This window comes from Gavialis gangeticus, unplaced genomic scaffold (genome assembly GCF_001723915.1).
Source record: "Gavialis gangeticus isolate Ggan-Ray unplaced genomic scaffold, GavGan_comp1, whole genome shotgun sequence".
NCBI classification, from domain to species: Eukaryota; Metazoa; Chordata; order Crocodylia; family Gavialidae; genus Gavialis; species Gavialis gangeticus.
This window is the reverse complement of record NW_017729033.1, coordinates 68,561,854-68,581,874: the sequence shown is the minus strand read 5'-3', so window position 1 is coordinate 68,581,874 and position 20,021 is coordinate 68,561,854. Positions and strand designations below refer to the sequence as shown.

The window sequence follows — 20,021 nt, the reverse complement described above, 5'->3', positions numbered from 1 at the left end:
AATTGGTTTGAGCCCACAGCAATTATGACTTTGAAAACCCTCCTGACATTAACCTGGGCCATTCACAATGTCAAAGCCTTATTGTGGGCGATAAGTATTTGTAGGATTGGGCCCTTATATAATGAATCTGTGAATTAAAAATTAAATTGACATTTAACATGATTAAAAAATCCTACTTAAAAATATGTATTGAATGGGTTAGAGCAATTTTGTAAAGTAGGTTATTAAACTGGCACAGAACTAGTCTAGTCTTTGTCTGTTACAGTATTTTGCTTGAGTACAATGGAACACTAATAATTTTATATCATTTTCAGCGGAGGCCTCCACCACCTGTTCCCCCAGCTGAGCAAAGTGAAGATGAAGAGGAAGAAGAAATAGTAGTAGCAATGTATGATTTTCTGCCTGCAGAACATCATGATTTAAGATTGGAAAAAGGTGAAGAATATACAATAATAGAGAAAAATGACATGCATTGGTGGAAAGCAAGAGATAAACATGGGTAAGCAGCATTTCCACCCATCATGGTGTAAATAAAGCTACCCCCAACTATAATTTTAGGTTGTTTTGTCCAATATATATATATATATATATATATCTATCTATCTATCACGAATGATGGACATAGAAATTGGGTATGATTTAGTGATCTTTATCTGATCTTGGACTCCAATCCTGGATTCTGCATGGATCAGGACCTTATGCCTTTCTAGAACTCCCTAGAGCCAAGAGGCTCTGTACTAACTCTGGGATCATTCTGTACAGTTGGGGATTTGTATGCATAGGTTTCTTGTTAGGCATTAACTAAATTTTACCAACTTTTTCATTTTTATAGGTTAAAAAATTCAGAAACCTTTTCCTATGTATTTGGAAGTTGTTTCAGACATCTTGCACTGGTCTTAATGAGAATTATCATGCTTCAAAATTCACCAGTTCCTTGGTGAAAAAAATAGTTCAGGGTAATTTTGTGTTAGTAAACTGCAGTACGGTGGTTGTGGTAATATATATTTTAGGAACAATAAGCACCTCATCTCTTCTGACAGCACTGTTTAGAGACTATTTCTTGTGATGAAGTAGGGGGAAGCCAAAGTAGAGAGCTAGTATGGCTATTCATATTGCTCCCCTTTACTGGTTGTTGTACAGGAGGAGTAGTTAGGCTCAGAAATTAAACCTGGACACTTCTGTATACATTGTAACTTCATTAGATGCAAGGAAAATGAGTCTGGGTAAAAAAACCCTCTCTCTCTCATGAGAATTTGAACTGATCAGTAATAAGGTAGATCAGTGGTCTCCAAACTTTTTTGATCGCGCACGCCTATCAGTAAAAAATTTTTGAGCACGCACCCCCTATATATGTATATTTATATAAATATAAATAGAAGTTCTAATATTTTCTTCCCGCACCCCAATGGATTGTCTTGTGCACCCCGTGGGGTGCATGCACCCCACTTTGTAGACCACTGAGGTAGATAATTACAGGTGATTTCTTTTTAGTAGATGAAACATGAATTTTCAATTTTTTTAGATTATATCATGATTAAAATTTATTGTGTAATGTTTCTCTCTTTCTAGAAATATAGGATACATTCCAAGCAATTATGTGACAGGAAAGAAGTCCAACAACCTTGACCAATATGAGTAAGTGAAAACTTTCATAAAAATAGGAAATAGAAAATAATAAACATTAAATATTATCAAATGCAAGGAAACCATATTTAAAATTCTGTATAAATGATAGGTTATGAAATTGAGCTCAAAGATGAACCTTCTGAAAAATATATTAAATGTGCATATTTTTCCTGTTTTTCCTCTCACCTGCATTGTTGTCACTGAGGTATGTGTCTTGATTTACAGTGAGGTGAGTAGGAGAATCAGGATGTAGTTTTCAGTCAGTCAGCAGCAAAAATATTGATAGATTAAGAGAAACATTAAATTACCTTCATCTGTAATGAAACTGCATGTAGTCAATGGTGTGATGGTCATCTGAAAGTACTGTCATCTGACAGTATGAGTAAATCTGTGTTCTCTTTTCTTTGTGCCCAAGCAAAGATTGTTAACTGAACAAAGTAAACATACCAGACCAGAGATTCCAGACCAAGAAGTTCAGACTTCAAAAGATAACTCTGTGTATAGTTTAAACATTAGCACATTTAATCAGTTTATAAGCCAAAACAGTCTTGAAGGTACTACTGGGCTTTTATTAACGTCAGGCTCTTGCTGATTTTGGACAACATGGGTAATTTTGAGCTCATTACAAGACACAGAAAGATAGAAATGTATACTGTTATGAATGTCACCACTAATCTGATTTTAAAATGATTTTTTTAATATTGAAACTTCAGGTCATGAGTAAAAACAGGCATAAAATTGTCATGTTTTATATGCATTCCTGCATTTTAAATCAACTCAGACCATAAGAAAAGAACATTTCAGTCTGTAAAGACATGTTATATTTCCATATTTTCAAAGCTCTGCTCCAAAAAACTTTCTTCTTTCCATTTCTAGTTAATGGGTGAAGACAGGGTCTTGTTGTTGTTGTTGTTGTTGTTGTTGTATTTGTTAATCTTTGTTAGCTAAGGTTACTGATTCTCTCCCAGAGCATATTGTTCTCTGGTTTTTGAAGCTGTCACTCTGACCTTGCCCAGATCTGTGCTGGATAAAGTGATTAGGAAGTAATTGAGTTACCCTGTCTGTTGAAGCCACTTAGGGTAGAAACAGATGTTGCCTTTCCTTGTCTTTGTATCACCATAAATATAGCACAAGAAACTCCATTTTCCCCTGTGTACAGAGATTCCCTCAGGTGTCTCTCTTTACGCAGAGAAAGCTGTATAGGGATTCCTTGGGCTTGAGGGGCCCACTCCTGCACAGGAATTCCAGAAGAACATATAGCCTGTTTGTCCCACAGCATCAATGGGCAGGACAACAGTCAAAGTGTGTTTTACCCAGTGAAATGGATCAGCTGTGGCAGGACGCATCCTGGTACAGCTGATCCACTTATTTTGATGATATCTATTTCTAGCCTTAGTATATCACAACATGCCTGTCTTATCCTTGTGATTTTGTAACCAATTCAGGGAGCAAGAGTGCCTCTGGTGTTGTAGAACTGATGTAGAAGCTTGAATGTTACTTCCCAAACTACTGCCATTGTAGCAGGAGATGTAACTGGCTGCTTCTGTGCCATACTGATCCCCTGCTGTCTAACTGCTAGGGACCATCTGAAAATGGCATACATTTGAACTGCCCTTTGCTTGTTCTAGCCTGGTAGAGGGATTGATTTAATTGACTCCTGACTTGCTTTCTGCATACATCAGTTACAGCTAAAAATCAGGCTCACAGCAATCTATAAAGCAGTCTATCAGTGAACTCACTAGGGCTGCGGTGTATGTAATTTCAAACCGTTTTAAACAGGAAGTGGCAGGGGACTTGCTGGCCAGAAGTGTGCATCAGCTGATCCCAAATATCTGTTACATCTGTCTGCTCCTGTACAGGTATAAAGTGAGCTGAGCTACTAATTTTAAACTTGAATATAAAGTTATAGTGGTTTAACTCCATTTATACCAGTATGGCCATGTCCAGATGAGCATGAATGTTTGTTTCCCTGGGGACAAGCAGCAGCAGTACATGTTATGCTGCTGCTACTTGTCCTTAAGGAACACTTGTGCCATGCGTGCTCTGGCACACAGCAGGTTACCCTAAGTGGGATAGGGGAGGCTGGGGCCAGCAACTGTGCTGGCCCCAATATGCTTACCTGGGGGCCTTGGGGAGCCACAGCCATGGTGCATCTGAAGCTGGGAGCCTGGCTGGCAGCCGGAGCTGGCCAGGCTCCAGTTTTGGGTGGCACGTCCTGCAGCCATGTGCACTACCCTGCTTTTTTTTTTGGCATGGTTTTTTTTGACCTTGGGATCTCCTGGGGTCAATCCCCCCTTCCCTGCCTCCTGCACTGCAAGGCAGCAGCGTAGGGAATGCCTACATTGTGCAGTGTGTGGCGCTGCAGGTGGGTCTGCAGTGCTACATACCACATGTCTGTGCTTGTCTGGACTGTAGGAGCAGACAAAGGAACAGATATATTTGATACTGGAACAGCTTACACTCATATAGTTTGTCATTGGTATAACTGCTATATTGGTCTATACTCTATATGATTAGGGCTTATACAGCATGTTGAAAAAGCAGTTGACATTTTTCAGATTGCCATTATTTAGGGCATGCATTGAAATGATATCTGTAAAAAACATGTTCTTGACTGGTATTTTTGTTGCAGAGAGTTATATATCCTGAGCTTTATTGCATTCTGTGCTTCTGTAGGATCTCATTGGATTAATTTTAGAATATTGTTTTGCCTATACACTACAGAATGTGATAATGGCTGAACCATTGTTTTGCAAATTCACTATGGTTCAATAGATTTAGTTTTTTCCTTACATATCACACAATATGCTGAATCACTTTAACTTCTCTCAGTAAGTATATTATGCTTTGTTTTTATTTGATTTTTTTTTTTATTAAAAAACATGTTAAACACTTAAGATTTTTGTCATTTTTTTGTTCAGATGGTATTGCAGGAATCTGAACAGAAGCAAAGCAGAACAACTCCTTAGAAATGAGGTGAGTACTTACATTATTGGAACATGCATTCACCTAGCACGAAATTGGTAAATGCATTCACTTATAGTACCTTATTTTATTAATAAGATGATCATTTAACTTTGACTCAGAGATAACAGAGAGCACATCTGTGAAGAAATACAGTAAACTTCTTGAGGCATAACATCATTGTATTTAAATTTTAGGATAAAGAAGGTGGCTTTGTGGTGAGAGACTCAAGTCAGCCAGGACTGTATACTGTGTCCCTGTATACAAAATTTGGAGGGTAAGTTACAGTGGCAGTGGGCCATGCCCTCTTTTGTTTTAATTTGGTTTGCATAGATGCATGGACTGAAAGACTTCAACAGAGAAACAAAACCAGAATTTTAGAAATTGAATGCTTAAGGTTGGTTCCCTTTTCAAAGTGTTGAACACATTTTTACTGGAGTTGGAAGTAAATTACATAGAACCTTCTTAAAATTCCGGTAACTTACTAGTTCAGACATGAATCATCAAAGTTTTGGCTTAATGTTATGGTGTTTTTGGTCTTTCATGCACAATTTGCACATTGGGGGTAGTGCAAATGTGTCAACATCAAAAGGGTATCTGAGGATATGTCTATACCACCTCCTTGCCAAAGGCAGCATTGTCAGTGAGAAACAAACCTAACCCACTTGACCCAATTCCCCTATTCTCAAGTCTAGCATTAAGGCAGGATAGACAGCTTAGAGGGGCCCTGAGCATGTTTTCTGTCTACTCTAATTGTTGGGTTTGGGCACAGACAGAGCAGGAACAGATGAGTGAGGCTATGATCATAATCACATGGTTGTCTGCATTTGTTGTATGGGGTATAAAACAGAAGTATACCATTTGTTCCTATTTATCCATCTTGCAAAGCTACATAAAGTATAATTTATGGAAATTACTGGACAGTATTTATCATCCAGTGTATGAAACATTATTTCATTTCCTATTTAACATGTACCTCTCATTGCATTTTAATTTTTGTTTCTTTAGAGAAGGTTCATCAGGAATAAGACACTACCATATAAAAGAAACAGCGATGTTACCGAAACAGTACTACCTAGCAGAAAAACATCTTTTTGACTCCATACCAGAGATAATTGAGTATCATAAACATAATGCAGCAGGTAAATATTTGTTTTGATTTAATTAAATGGAAGCTGGTTTCGATAGGAAAGGGATGCAGTTTTTAAATAGTTGCCCTCCTACTCCAAGTTTTTAAGGTTTGTTCTAAAATATGCGGAGTCATTGCTATATTCTTTCTAATGAATTTTGACTGCTTTTTATATCGCCTATCAGCTTGCTTCCCAGTGGGTTAGATGCCTTGGCTATGGTTTAGAGTCTTGTCAGGCATTACCTTTATGGCAGAGGTGGCCAACCTGTGGCATAGGTGTCACACTTGGTATGGGCAGCTTCTGTGCATATGGCATGTGGTATGTTGGGGAGGGAATGGGCAGCACAGTGACAGATAGGGCAGGGAGTATAAGGCAGAGCATCAGATCTGGCAGGAAACAGAAAGCAGAGCAGCAGGTTGATTGGGAACCAGAAAGCCGAGCAGCATATTGGGTAAGGGAAAAGGATTGACGTGGCACTTGGGGGAGGTGTGGGGCTAATTTGTAGCACATCTGTCAAAAGGGTTGGCCCACACTGATATGTGACATGATTTGAGCTTCCTACTCCCCATCTACATATACCACTTCAAACAGCCGTGCCTTCCTGCTTAAGCATGGGCTGTAGTCAAAGCAGACAACCTGTCACATGGGGGAGCCCTGCCATCAGGATTGGGCAGGGAACAGCCTTGGGCTTCTGATGCAGGGCTTCCCATGCAGTGGCAGCTGGCAGTTGTATGATTGGGGTCTGAGAAATGTTATGCCCTATTCCCAAAATTGCATTACCTGCTGTATGTGTCTGTTATGGGAGGTCATGCCATTTTAGGAATTGGGAATAAAATTCCTTAGACCCCAATTAAATGATTGCTTTAAAGAATGGCAGGAACTCTACAGACATATGCAGGAAGCCAGAGAAGTACAGCGGATGTGCACTCTCTTGCCATTGATACTGCTCACTGATTTTTTCAGCATAAACCTGAAGGTTTTAGGTGATGCCTGTTAGTAAACTATTCAGATGGCAGCTAGAATTTGTACACTGATGTCCAAGGCACAACCCTTCTGCCAGCCCTGAAAGTGATTTAATTTAGGAAACCCAACACCAGCCATGTGGTACAAAAAGATCGTCCTGGCACCTGGGGTTAAGTTCCTGTGGCTGTGCAGCCAGAATCCACTTAGTCATTAAGTGTGCACTTTGGTATCTGGCACAGTGCATGGAAATGAAAATAATTAATGTTCTTCATTCGTTTCCAGACTGTGGTCATCCCCTCTCCCAGTTTCAATTTGAAATATTTTAACATTAAATTCAGGTGGACCAGTGGCCCTCTGATAAGTACCCAAACATGTTTTGTTATCTATTAAACATGCATAGTTTTGTTCTCAGTAAAATATATAACTAGTTCTGCAGTCAAATACTACATTTGGCACCAAGGTAATTGCCTAAATGCATGGTTCTCCAAAAGATAACAATGCTTGGCTTTTTTTTTTTATTTCCTTTCTTTCCTCTACTTAATCTATTTTTCATTTATCATCATAGTCTTTGTCTTTTCATAATACATTTTAAAAGAATACTCAGAACCCTAATCTGGATGAAAGTGATTCCTTTTATTGCTAATGAGAGTTGTATGTACAAATCATAACTCTTCTGATGACAATACACCTTTTACAGAATTTTTCCATTTGAACTACAGTAAATGCAGACCTTGTGCAAGAAAAATTGGTGCTACGCTAGCTGTAAAATGTTCAGTATTTCAAAAATAAAAATGTATCTAACTTATCAAGCAAAATGCATTCTCTTAATTTTATAGATGCTGTAGCATCATCAGTGATTCCCATTTTTAATTTATTTAAGAACGGGCAAAAACAAACTATATTGGAAAAAAATCAATTCTGTCTTCTTTCTAAAGGATAAATCAATATCCTTTCATGGGTTTGAAATGAGATAGGGGATAATTCGTATTTTTGCACTGCTTTATGCTATTTCAGAGACAGGACTTTATCCATTTATGAACTTTCTTTGAACTTTAGGTCTGGTTACAAGGCTGAGATATCCAGTGACTCCAAAAATGAAGCCTGCACCCACTACTGCAGGGTTCAGCTATGGTAATCAACACCTCTCTTATATTACCTAACTTTTTTAGGTGGCATTTCATTTAATAAAACTAAACTGACACGACATGAAAAATGACAGAAGTTTGATTTCATATTGTCAATCTGCATTTTACTTGTGTTTCCATGGTCAACCATTAAACCCTCCAGAGAAGATGGCTTTGGGGACCCACAACATGGACAGCAATGCAAGGGTGGTTGAGGGAAGTATGTTGTCAGGGAGAAGTGATGGAAAGGTTCAGAAAGTATATACCTGGCCCTCTGCAAGTATTCAGTGCCCCAGTGGACATTCTGATATTTGCTTCCATTAGAGGGTCATACCTTGCCTCTCTTATACAGGCTCTTAAACTTCCCCTCCTCAAATCTGATTTCTTAAACAAAGAAGGGAATTAAATGCTCTGGCTCCTCCTTAGTATTTCAGTCATTGCCCAGGCAGGTTGTACAGCTTCAGTGAATGGGCACAGTCTTTGATTATAGCGGCATGCTGAGCCAAGTCTGATAATATAGTATCAGCATGTAATAATGTTGTGTTGTGTTTTTTGGTTTTTTTTTTAAAGGGTTTTTCTAGCTCAGTTAGCAGCTCCTAATAAATTGTAGCTGTTTCATAATTTATCCACACTTTAGGTGATTAAAAACTAGGACACTTTCAAACTGGTCATAAGGAGCTTTATACCCAAATCTGTAAGCAGTTCAACACCTTATTCTATCACCATACATTCAGTTTGCATATACATATAACAGTCCTTGGTTTTTCTTTCTTACAGAGAAATGGGAAATTAATCCATCAGAACTGACATTCATGAGAGAATTGGGGAGTGGTCTTTTTGGAGTAGTGCGACTTGGCAAATGGAGGGCACAGTATAAGGTAGCCATCAAAGCAATCCGAGAAGGTGCAATGTATGAGGAGGACTTCATAGAGGAAGCTAAAGTCATGATGTAAGTTATTGTTAAGTACTTTATATAGCAGACTTCAGATTTCTGATACTGTGTACCAGAGGCAGATCCAGAGTGGGTGCAGTGGTGCAGCTGCAGTCCCTTTTTGGATTGGACTGCACTATATGGGAGTCTCTGGGGATTTTTTTAAAGTCCCCAAAGCAGTTAGGAATCCTCTCCCATCCTCTCTGAACATCCCTTCCCTTCTCCACTCTCCCGCTTTTCAGCTTCTGCTTTCTCTGCTATTCTAGGGGCAGGGTAAGCTTCAAAGCCACTTGTGTCCACTCTACCAGCTACACAGGAGCTGGACGCAGCAGTAGCAGCAATTTGATTTTTTGGCCAGAGATCCACTCCCTGTGCCTGCTCCTGGGGAACTGAGCAGGCTTGGGGCACCCATCATTCCTGCGCATCACTGCTGCTGCCACTGTCGCTGATCTCAGCCCCCATGCAGCCTGGCTGGAGCAGGCAGGAATGACTTTGAAGCTTCCCCCACCCCTAGGAGAGGGGAAGAAGCAGAAGCTGTAGATGGGGGAGCAAGGAAAAGTCGGTGAGGTGGGATTTTCACCTGCTTTAGGGATTTCAAATCCTTGGAGTTTGCCAAGAGTGGTCTTCCTGCATTGGTGGGGATGGTGTAGGCTGGGAGCGGGAGGTGCAGCGACCCCTTCAGTGCATGTTGTTGCCCATGCACCCCCATTTGGGAAATCCTTGATTCACTGCTGCTGTGTACTGTTTTTTATATAATACTTTTACGTCTACATAAGATCTGTATAACTTTTTTTGAAGCAGGGTAAATAACAGTAAATATATTTTTGATCTTGAAAGGAAGCTAACACATCCTAAATTAGTTCAGCTGTATGGGGTCTGTACGCAGCAGAAACCTATTTACATAGTGACTGAGTTCATGGAACATGGCTGCCTCCTGAATTACCTGAGACAAAAACGTGGACGTATGAGTAGAGATGCCCTCGTGACTGTGTGCCAAGATATATGTGAAGGAATGGAGTATCTGGAGAGCAATGGCTTTATCCACAGAGATCTGGTAACAGCATGTTGATTTATTTACTATTTTTTTTTAAATTTATATTTGGACATTAAAAGCCAAGGGTAACAAACTATTTCTGTTATTCAGAATGTTCTCAATCCCCCAACCCTGTTGTTTAACTATTTCTGTTAAAATTAAACAAAATACTAATAATTGTCTGTTCTGAATTAGGATAAGAAGTTAATCTCTGCATAAGGAGTGGGTCTGAAGTCTCTCTGAAATGTTTGTAATAAAGTTCATATGGTGTATTCTGTGCAAAAACGCAGTATTATAAATCACTATTCAGAATTCCATGTAGCCTAAAGAGTTTGTCTTCAGTAGCACGTATATTTACACTTGAAGGGTGTGTCCAGATGATAGCACGTGTGTTTCCCTGGGGACAAATATCAGCAGCATATAGTTGTGCTGCTGCAACTTGTCTGGGGGGAACGCCTGTTTATGCACACAAGTTGTCCCAGGTGGGGTAGGGGAGGCTGGGGCCAGCACCTGGGGCCCTGGGAGCTTCCTGGGGCCCCAGCAGTAGTGATCTGATAGCAGAGAGCCTGGCTGGCAGCTGGAGTGTGGCTCTGGCCCACCTGCTTCTGGTTTTAGGTAGCACACGCTGCTGCCACATGTACTGCCCTGCTGCTTTCTAGCGCAGATTTTTTTGACACTGGAATTTCCTGGTGTCAGAAAACACCCCCCTCTCTACAAATTAGCAGCTCAGGGAGTGCCTGCAGACGGATCTGTGTCACCACGTACCACATATGCATACTCATCTGGATGCGTTCAAAGATTATTATTTATCTTGTTTCATAACAGGAATCAGTCAATGATTTATGGTAGCACAGCAGTTAGTAAAAATATAGCACACAGAGTTAAAATAAATGGAATTGTGTCTTGAAAATTTTCTATATTAAATTGCACAATGGAATTTATTGCATGGTTTTAAATAAAATATAAAAGGAAATTTCAGATCACAGGAATTGATCTATCTTTCATACTGTGTTAACATGATTGGCAATCACATTAATGGTAAATTTTAACCCAAGCATATAAGTTATGTACTTTTCTTACAGTAACAAACTGTTGTATCATATTAAGAGTAGAATGGGATGTTTCTGTGACTTACAACTGTAAGGACCTTATTGCATGCTCATTTTAGGTGGCTCCTGGAGCTCTTTACCGTTGGATTGTCCACATGTTAACATGTGAAATTAGTTATAAATAGTCTTTAGGCAGGTTAAAGTTACTCCACTCCAGCCTAGGTTTATTTCTGGTCCCTGTTACCCAGCTTGTGTTGGCCTAGAGTAGCTACACATTAGTCTATACATTAGTGTGAATACCCCACCTGCCCCCACACTCCCACATCCCCACAGGACAGCAGGCAGGTGCAAGTAAGCTGGGGAGGCAGGGGTGGAGCCCTGGGGGAAGGGGGGAGCAGGGAGGAAACCCCAAGGAGCAGACTCGCAGGGGGCAGGGGGAAGCCCAGAATGGGAGTGGAGGTTGGGGGATTCTTCCCTTTCAGTCCTCAAAGCCCTTACTGGCTTGAATGTATAACTGCTCCAAACCTGAGCTAGCACCACCACTGATCAGTATTTGAGCAGCAAAAATTGCAATGTGTAACAAGGTCCTAAATTAAGCCCATTACCACTACACTCTATCATTGCCATGAGTTAAACCTTAAATGAAAGGAAAATTGGAAATGAGTAGGTTCTGAGATGCCAAAAAGATAGGCAGCAGGGACCAGAAGTTGTATCTATCTTGCACTAGAATAAGCCAGAGTAGGATTGAGTCCCCAGAATTACAGCTCAGTGAATGAGAAATAGTGATGGATAGAATCTTACTGAGTTACATGATAAAGTAAAATATTTTGGGTGATATCTTGAACCAACTGCATAGTTGGCCTAAAGTTCAGATGCATTCAAAAGCTTGTCTAATTTTATGCTAACTATGCAGTTGAACCAATAAAAGATATCATCCCAGAAAACCTTTGCCTCTTGCATAATTCCTGGACCATCATGGCTACAACATCACTCTAAGACTGGGTTAAATTATTTACCATAATTTCTGAGATAAATTTTGGTTTACATTGGGGTAGCTCTAACTTTGACTGACTTTGATCTGTGCTGATATAAACAAAAGAATGAAGTGACTGGAATAGCAGGGGACTAGCCTCTGTGATGCAAGACATGCCTTCTAGTCATGTGCTTCTAGGTTTGATGTATATGAAAGAAGAGGGTATCCCATGTAGAAACACAGTGTATAGAACACAGCATTTTTTTTCTCAGTATTAATTACAAATTGGGCTTCACAGCAAAAAATGCCAAATCATACAACTTAAGCTGAACAGAAGCCCAATAAAACTTAGTGGGATTTCTGTTTGTTTAGAGATGGTAGAATGTAATGTACAACTAATATAATTTCATTTTAGCTCCTCCTTATTTATATTTTTCCTTATCATTGATATATAAAATTATTCCTTTTTCAGGCTGCCAGAAACTGTTTAGTGAATGAATCGGGAGTGGTGAAAGTGTCTGATTTTGGAATGACAAGGTATGGATAAGTCTGTATGTGCATATACATTTTTTAAATTAAATGAACACAATATTTGTGGCTATTTTGCACTTTTTAAAGTGGAAAAAGCAAAATCATATGTTTTATATATTAAGTGTACCTGAACAGTTACATGGGGTTTTTGTAGTTCCCATTTCCTCTGAACACAATATACAGACTAGGCTCTATCCTCTGTTCTGCACCACTTTTGAGACTACTAATGATATATGAAGTGGGTCTTGTGTATACAAGTTCTCTTTAATGCTTATGTAATTCCAGGAAAAACTATGATTGAGCAAAAATTTTTGGTGACAATAATTTTTTTAAGTGAACGTTAATGATTTCATAATGTTTTCACCTTTTCCATTTTCCTTATGATAAACAGAATCTGAAATTGTTGATGCATGAGGCACAGTGGACTTCAGCTCTTGGATGGTGATATTCAGACCACAGTGTTAAGGATTATAAAAAAGAAAATTATTTATAAATATATGTATTTGTAAATAAAGGAAATGACATATGCCAGCTAGCTTACCTTCTAAGCAGGGGATGCCTGCTATATCTCCTCAGCAGGACACTGGGAGGCAGTATGTCCCAGGGAAATACAGTTCCTCTATTTCCCTGCATTTTCTCACCAGCTCCATTGGCTGCTACAAGTGGTGCCTGGTGTCTGTTGGGGAGTGGGTCACTGGAAGGAATTGGTCAGTGCACAGGCACTTCGTGCACTGTGCCAGGTTTCTTCCATCCTTCTCTCCTCGACTTGCATGCCATGCAGCATTTGAACATAGTGAAAAACAGGCTTATTGAGTAAGAAATTGGTAATTTTCACTTATTTACATGTTGAGACATTAACCATTAGGTGGCAACATGAGCTCCTAAAATACAAGCACGCATGAAATTGATGCTTTCAGAAATGGAGTCAGACTAGAAAATAATGTTTTGTCTGTTTCATTTTTTAGGTATGTTCTTGATGATCAGTACACAAGCTCTTCAGGTGCTAAATTTCCTGTAAAGTGGTGTCCCCCAGAAGTCTTCAACTATAGCCGATTCAGCAGTAAATCAGATGTCTGGTCATTTGGTACGGCATTCCTTAGCACTGCAATAAAAAAATCTCCTAGGAGAGGCCCAATAAAATTATTTTGCCCAGATTTATGTTGGTGTTACTCTACTGAAATCATGGAATCATTACTAATTTGTACTGAAATTAGGACTGCAAGTCTTGTTTGCTGGGTGATAGGAACATGGAACACTTGAAAAAACACAATAACAACAAATTCCAACAATTTTCCGTTTGAATAGAAAATTCATTGTTATAAGGCCCATGCCACATATCACATATATTATGAAATTAAGTAGTTAATTGTACAATAAATTTAGACTGGCCACACATGCAAAGTAATTATCATGTAATTAACTGGTTAATTGCACAATAAATTCAGGCTGACCATATGTGCAAAGTAATTATCACACCATAAAATGTCCAGCTATAAAAAGAGCTAACCATCTACAAAGTTAGTGCTTGAAAATGTATAATAACTTTAAAGCTGGTTTCTGCAGCTTTAATTTGAACATGTGGCAGTGCCTACAGTCATAATTTTGTTAACTATCTTGACAATCTTTTCATGCCTTTCCAGGTGTTTTAATGTGGGAAGTATTCACTGAGGGTAAAATGCCCTTTGAGAAGAACACAAACTATGAAGTGGTGACGATGGTGAGCCAAGGGCATCGTCTATATCGGCCAAAACTAGCTTGTAAGAATGTGTACGATGTGATGATGATGTGCTGGCATGAGGTATCTCTTTTATATCTCTCTTCATTTCTGTATTTTTATTCACCAAAGAGTTTGATCCAGCTGAAGGACCTGACTCCTTACTGTAAAATTCTGACAGCGTTTTATTTGAAAGGCAACTAAGTCATGTCTGAGGTAGCCTTAAGGCTACCTTTCTAGCCCCTCTAGAAAGTCACAAAATACAGGAAGAACAGTGGTTTGGGAAACCAGAATGGACAGAGTATCCTATGCATAGAGGCACTGTAAAAAATGATGACTTTGGGGGAAAAGATGAACATGGCAGTTAGGCTGCTGACACTGGAAAATGGGAGGGACAGGAAATAGAAAAATAAAAGATCAAAGGTCCAGAACAAGGTGAAATTTCTGTAATCCCTTTAAGGGTGCCTGGTTAGCCTACAAAAATCTCATGCCTCTCTGAGCCAATTTGTCTTCTAGATGCCAGTCTGCTTTGGCTGCTTTGTTAAGGTGAGGAAAATAGTTGAATAGTTGAATGAAAATAACTGTTGCTCCAAGATGTACAGCAGCTCTTACATTATAGCAGAGTTGTTTTCAACCAGGGAGCCATGGGCCCCATCAGAGGTGTTATGGGGGCAGTGGCCAGGTAAAACTGCTCCTGCATTCGGGCCCCCTAATCAGCTTAAAGCAGGCAGCAAAGCTGCTTTGTGCTGTGTAGCTCTTTCTGATCCTTCCCCCCAAATGCTCTTCTGAGGGACAGGGGCAGGTGAAACTGTGCTGTCGACATTCAGCTCCTGCCTGCCTCAGGTTGAGCAAAACCCTAATGCAGGAGGAACACGCACATGCGTCACAGCTCTCCCTGGGTGGGCCATGCAGCGGGGGGCTATTACATCACAGTTGCACAGTCCAGCTTAGAAGCACTCGGGTAAGGTGAGGCAGCACTAACTGATTCTCAGCCAGACGTGCTACCATGTTCAGAAAAGTGGTGGTGGGGTGCCTTTACCCTGAAAAGGTTGAGAACCACTGTTGTAACAGTTACATGTATACACATGCCCTTCATATAGCTGTAGCAAAAGAGCTCGACTTCAACACTGCTTCACCCTGGAGTTTAAGTTGGAGAAGTCTTGCTGCATTTGTTTGGCAATGGTGCTCTACTTGCGCTGGTGTAACTGTTGCAATGTAATAGTTTCTGGGTGCTCTCAAGCAGCAGCAGCTGTCCCTTGGCTTTTGCTACTGCTCGAAGTGTACACTTGCCTATGCCCATGGTGTATCAGAAGATCCAACCAAAGAAATCAAAGAGAAAGATAACATGGCCAGATCATTTTGAGAAGATGATTATTTTGGTGGCAGTGGCATGTATGGGGATAAGAGTAAGTAGCTGGAGTGACAAGATAGGAACAGTTTGATCAGCCACATTTATTACTTGAGTGGTAATTAGGCAAAGAACCAGATACAAGTAGGGATATAAAGGCAACAAGGGAATAAATTGAATGATTAATAGAGACAGCTGGGTAACTAAAAGTCAAATAAAGTCTAATGAAAAAACTTGAACTACAATGTCTTACTAGTGGAAGAGACCTATAATGTAACAGGCTCTATAAAGATGACCACAATACTTGGTAATTAATGCTAACACATTTTAGAAATGATATTCAGTTTCAAGATTCAGGGCTCAAGAAAATCTTTAACTTAAATGTTTAGGAGCACGCTTAATGGGAATGACAGATTTTCCCACTTCTGCTTAATGAGAAGCTTCTTGCACATTGCTCTGAAGCCACCCATGGCAAGGATCTAATCTCCAAAGAGACTGGATCCAGCCTGCAGCACAGGGAATCAGTGCCAAGGAGCTCAGTCCAGTGTTTTCCCTTCCCTGCTCTGCACCATGCTACCGATCCCCCTCCATACCTACTCTCTCTCTCTCCTCCCTTTTAGCGGGCACTCTTACCAGAAGTAAGCTCTCTCCTTCCCTCTGTCCTATTGCATATATTGTTTATCTGGGGTAAACTCTCTTCCTCTCAGTCCCTCTCTCCCTCTGACATTGGCAGTCACCTCTCCCCCTCTTCCCCCCACCTGCTCTACCATTGGGGAGTGGTAGCCCACAGTGCGGCTGGGTCACAGGGACCCAGTCCACCACTCTAATAGTTTGAACACCACTGCTCTGAAACATCAGGTGCTGGATCTCATCAAACAGGATAGCAGACTAGATGGACCACAGGTCATATCCAGTATGGTAGTCCTTTGGTTCCTATTTTTCAGGAAAAGCATGCTGTATTATACCCAGCTTTCACAAGGTTCTGAATTTCAGATAATTGGGAAATAGACTTGTACACAATGGGATTAAAAAACCCCCAAACAAACAACTTTAGTAGGCATGAGTTTTTTCCTCAAAATATTTTCATGTATTCATCTGTTTTTCTTATTTTATTTGTTCATGTTATTTTATCATTGAAATAAAACAATTCTGATGTGACCAGAGTACCTGCCAATTACAACGAAGCCTTTTTTTTATTATTTCCAGAAACCAGAGGGACGCCCTACCTTTCAAGATTTGCTTCACATAATTGATGAGATAGCAGAGAGTGAAGATGCTTTCTGAAGAGGAATGGCAGAGTGAAAAGAAGTCCCTGAGGCAGGAAAGAATCCACTTTCCATTCAGAAATGCAGCAAATTTTCCTTCCCTTTTTAAGGGCTCAATCCTTCAAGCTGCTGAAAGAAATTGTGGAATGGCAGAGCATTGATAATCACTTAGCATTTGGTCAGTCTCCATGGAGGAAGAGTTCTCACATAATATAGAGGAACATGCACAATACGCTCAGCTGTAGCAGTGAGAAGGCACAGAGACAGTGTAGGCAAGTCTCTGTGCCTTCTCTGACAAGTTCCTAGTGGGGTGGTGAACAGGTGGAAAATTGGTCTTGATAGGTGGAGGAACAGACAGCTTGTGGCCAATGCAGAACATAGGCAATCCAGTAAATGTAAATCATGTATATAGTGTTCATATCCATGAGTTTCATTTAGTCTTGCTGCTAGTCAGTAGTTGTTGTAGCTACCTGCATACTTAACAACTCAGCACAGCGTTACCATAAAGGGCCAGTTACTGACAGGAAGGTTTCCAGTGGTTTGCCAGAAATATTTCTGATTGCAGTTGATGGACATTTGTGACGTACACTGAAACAATGTTCTTCCTATGCCATGAACCTGTGATATCCACTTGGCTTCTTCATTTGTACATAAAAAAGCATGATCTGCAACCCATTCTACTGGCTCACTGAAACAGTCAAAGGAATTGCTGCAGAACCAATCGACAACTTGTTTTATGCCAAAAAATGTTTTGGGGAGTTTTTGAAAGAGCTCCCAGACTCTGTCCTGAGTCTAAGCATAATGAGAAACTTCAGGATACAACACAACTGACTCATTGCACTATAGAACAATGCATTTGATTAACTGTTAAATTATATATTGTATGTAATGTAAATATAGACTGTATACATTTAATTTATATTAAATGTAAGTGTTTGCTTCTTGAATATTTTAGGACACAACAGGTTCAACCTACCATAACTTGCACATACAACGTGACACATGGCATCTGTGAATGATAACAAGATACCGGGAAGTGTGTTAACCTGGAAGGTTTTTATCATTCTGTCCCTGGTCAGTCGTTCATAGACTGAAATAAGCGTAATATTTTTAATAGCAAATGCCATGTTATAGCATGTGTATAATAAATCAAATAACTGTTTGTTTGGAATCCTGAATAGTGTTTTGCTATTGATTTTATCAAATTACATTAATCTATAAGATAAGCTCCTAGCTAGTGTGACTCCATTGATTCAGCATAGTGCACCAGTGATGAATAAAGCTAAATATATAGAGGTACATGATTTCATTGCTTAGACAACTTCAGGTCAGCCCAACTTTAAATCAAGTAGTAGGCAACCATCAATCCTCTGGATCATGGTGTATGCGTAAGTGGTCTAGTCAGGTGCCCGATGAATCTGCTTGTATAGAGTCCTGCAACCATCACACCAAGACCTTTGATGCGTATGACTAGGCAAGAGTATGGAGGAGTGGAGGCTGCCCAAGACCTACCGTTTGCCTTGAGACCATTGAGACAGAATCCTAAGACCAGATTGAGTCCTGACATTCAGTGCCTTAATGGCTGTAGTTTCTGCCAAAGCAACAGATAAGACTACTGTTGACTGCCTAATGCCTCAGCAAGGGTGCCTTTCTGTCAAGAGTTTTGTCCCTTAGCTGTTCTCCACCCAGAAAGTAATCGCAAGGCAGTGGAGGGTAGGGTTTTGGGGCTCCCTATGCCCACCTTACTCTGGTTGCAACACTGAGATATTTTATAGACACTATCCCACCATGAGTAATCCCACCACATTGCCACCAGGCCCTCCAGTCAGATGCAGTTTATGGTCATATCCAGGACCATTTAGATCAAGCAATTATAAGGGGAGCTATTCCTAATCAGTTTGCCTCATGCTTTCCACTATAAAAATTGTTGTAAGCATTTTTGAAAATCCATTGTTTTCTTCAGGTCTCCAGATTGAGCAGGGAAAAGGTCTTTAGTTTAGAAAAGCATTTTTTAATTTATTATTATTGCATGAAATTCTGTTCCAATTTGACTGAGATAAACACTAGAAACAATATTTCCTCTTCCTTGCTGGTGTTCCTCAAAAAAAAAATAGACTGCGTGAAGAAATAGGTCAACGCAAATGTATGAAAGACTTGGATCCAAACCTCTTCCACCACTACGGCAGTGCCAGCACTACTCCTCTTTGTACTGGGAAACCCTGAAGTGCTCCAGAGCAGCTGTGGGTGGTATTTAGAAGACTGAATGTAAACCACTCCTCTCTAATTGTTATCCAAAATATGGTTCCTGTGTCACCTTATCCCCAGTTCTTGGAGAGGGGATTTCTCAAACATATCTGAGGATGTAAAATGGTAGAGCTGTTGCAATGATGTATGTTTTTGTAGTGTTGAAGTAATGGTTGTAGCAGTGATGGTCAAGGAAGTATGTGAGAAGTAGGAACTATTGTGGGTGGGTTTTGGTATTTTTTATTGAACCAATTGCATGGTTGGGATAGATTTAGACAAGCTTTTGGGTATCACAGTATCCTTCAGGCCTCTGGGAGAGAAGCAGACACAGCACAGCTAAGTAGCAGATGGAACAAAAGCTTGGGTATAAAACTCCATATATTAACAAAAGCAGGTCATAAAACTATCAGGTAGCCAACAGACGAGACGCAGCAAAAACCTGAGGTCATGAGAGATCAGTGAGTATGAAGTAGATTGTAATCAGGTATAATGATAAACTATAATAAAAGGTATCATACATTCTTGCCTCTCTTATAACGATACATGCCATTTTCTTTTTAAAAATAAGAAAAAAAAATACACCAGAAAGTAGGAAGTTGTATTAAAAGGAATGGAGGGTGGGAATTATTTGGATTGCAAATTTGAGTATGTGAAACTCAGGAAACATCAAATTTAGTTTGTAGTGAAATCTAATTCTGTCTCCAGGGCATGAGTGTTATGGTAGTATTGCACGATCTAATAAAAAATGTTTTCCATAGGATCTCTGACTCATTTAATACACTAGATGGGTGCACAAAAGCAGAATTAATCCTAAATCTTCAGTGTCTTCCACTTGAAGATGACACAGACAATCATAAATCTTCAGTATCATCCACTTGAAGTTAAGAAAGTTAAGAAATGACAACTAACCTAAAATCAGAGAAGTAGGGCTGAAAGGGACTTCAGGAGGCCATCTAATCCAATTACAGGATTATACTTGTCTAAAACATCCCTGTCACATATCTGTATAATTTGCTCTTTAAAACTTCCGGGAATGTCTCCTTGCCAAAAAGGAGGCTTACTACCAATGGAAAGGAGGGGTCATCACTAAGGAGGACTATTCAGCAGTTGCTTGGGGATGTAGGGG

General features: G+C 39.9%; 1 protein-coding gene across 1 annotated transcript in view; it reads left to right on the top strand.

The window, feature by feature from the left end:
- The window catches only part of TEC (tec protein tyrosine kinase), a 77,819-nt gene extending 59,869 nt beyond the window's left edge, over nucleotides 1-17,950 (top strand). Inside the window, exons 7-18 of the mRNA XM_019525860.1 lie at nucleotides 315-499; nucleotides 1,570-1,635; nucleotides 4,548-4,602; nucleotides 4,788-4,867; nucleotides 5,599-5,732; nucleotides 7,740-7,814; nucleotides 8,585-8,756; nucleotides 9,576-9,792; nucleotides 12,266-12,330; nucleotides 13,290-13,408; nucleotides 13,965-14,122; nucleotides 16,593-17,950. Of these exons, the coding sequence (XP_019381405.1) occupies nucleotides 315-499; nucleotides 1,570-1,635; nucleotides 4,548-4,602; nucleotides 4,788-4,867; nucleotides 5,599-5,732; nucleotides 7,740-7,814; nucleotides 8,585-8,756; nucleotides 9,576-9,792; nucleotides 12,266-12,330; nucleotides 13,290-13,408; nucleotides 13,965-14,122; nucleotides 16,593-16,670 (1,404 nt within the window). The 3' untranslated portion in view covers nucleotides 16,671-17,950. The remainder of the gene's footprint in view (nucleotides 1-314; nucleotides 500-1,569; nucleotides 1,636-4,547; nucleotides 4,603-4,787; nucleotides 4,868-5,598; nucleotides 5,733-7,739; nucleotides 7,815-8,584; nucleotides 8,757-9,575; nucleotides 9,793-12,265; nucleotides 12,331-13,289; nucleotides 13,409-13,964; nucleotides 14,123-16,592) is intronic.
- The last annotated feature ends 2,071 nt before the right edge of the window (nucleotides 17,951-20,021 follow it).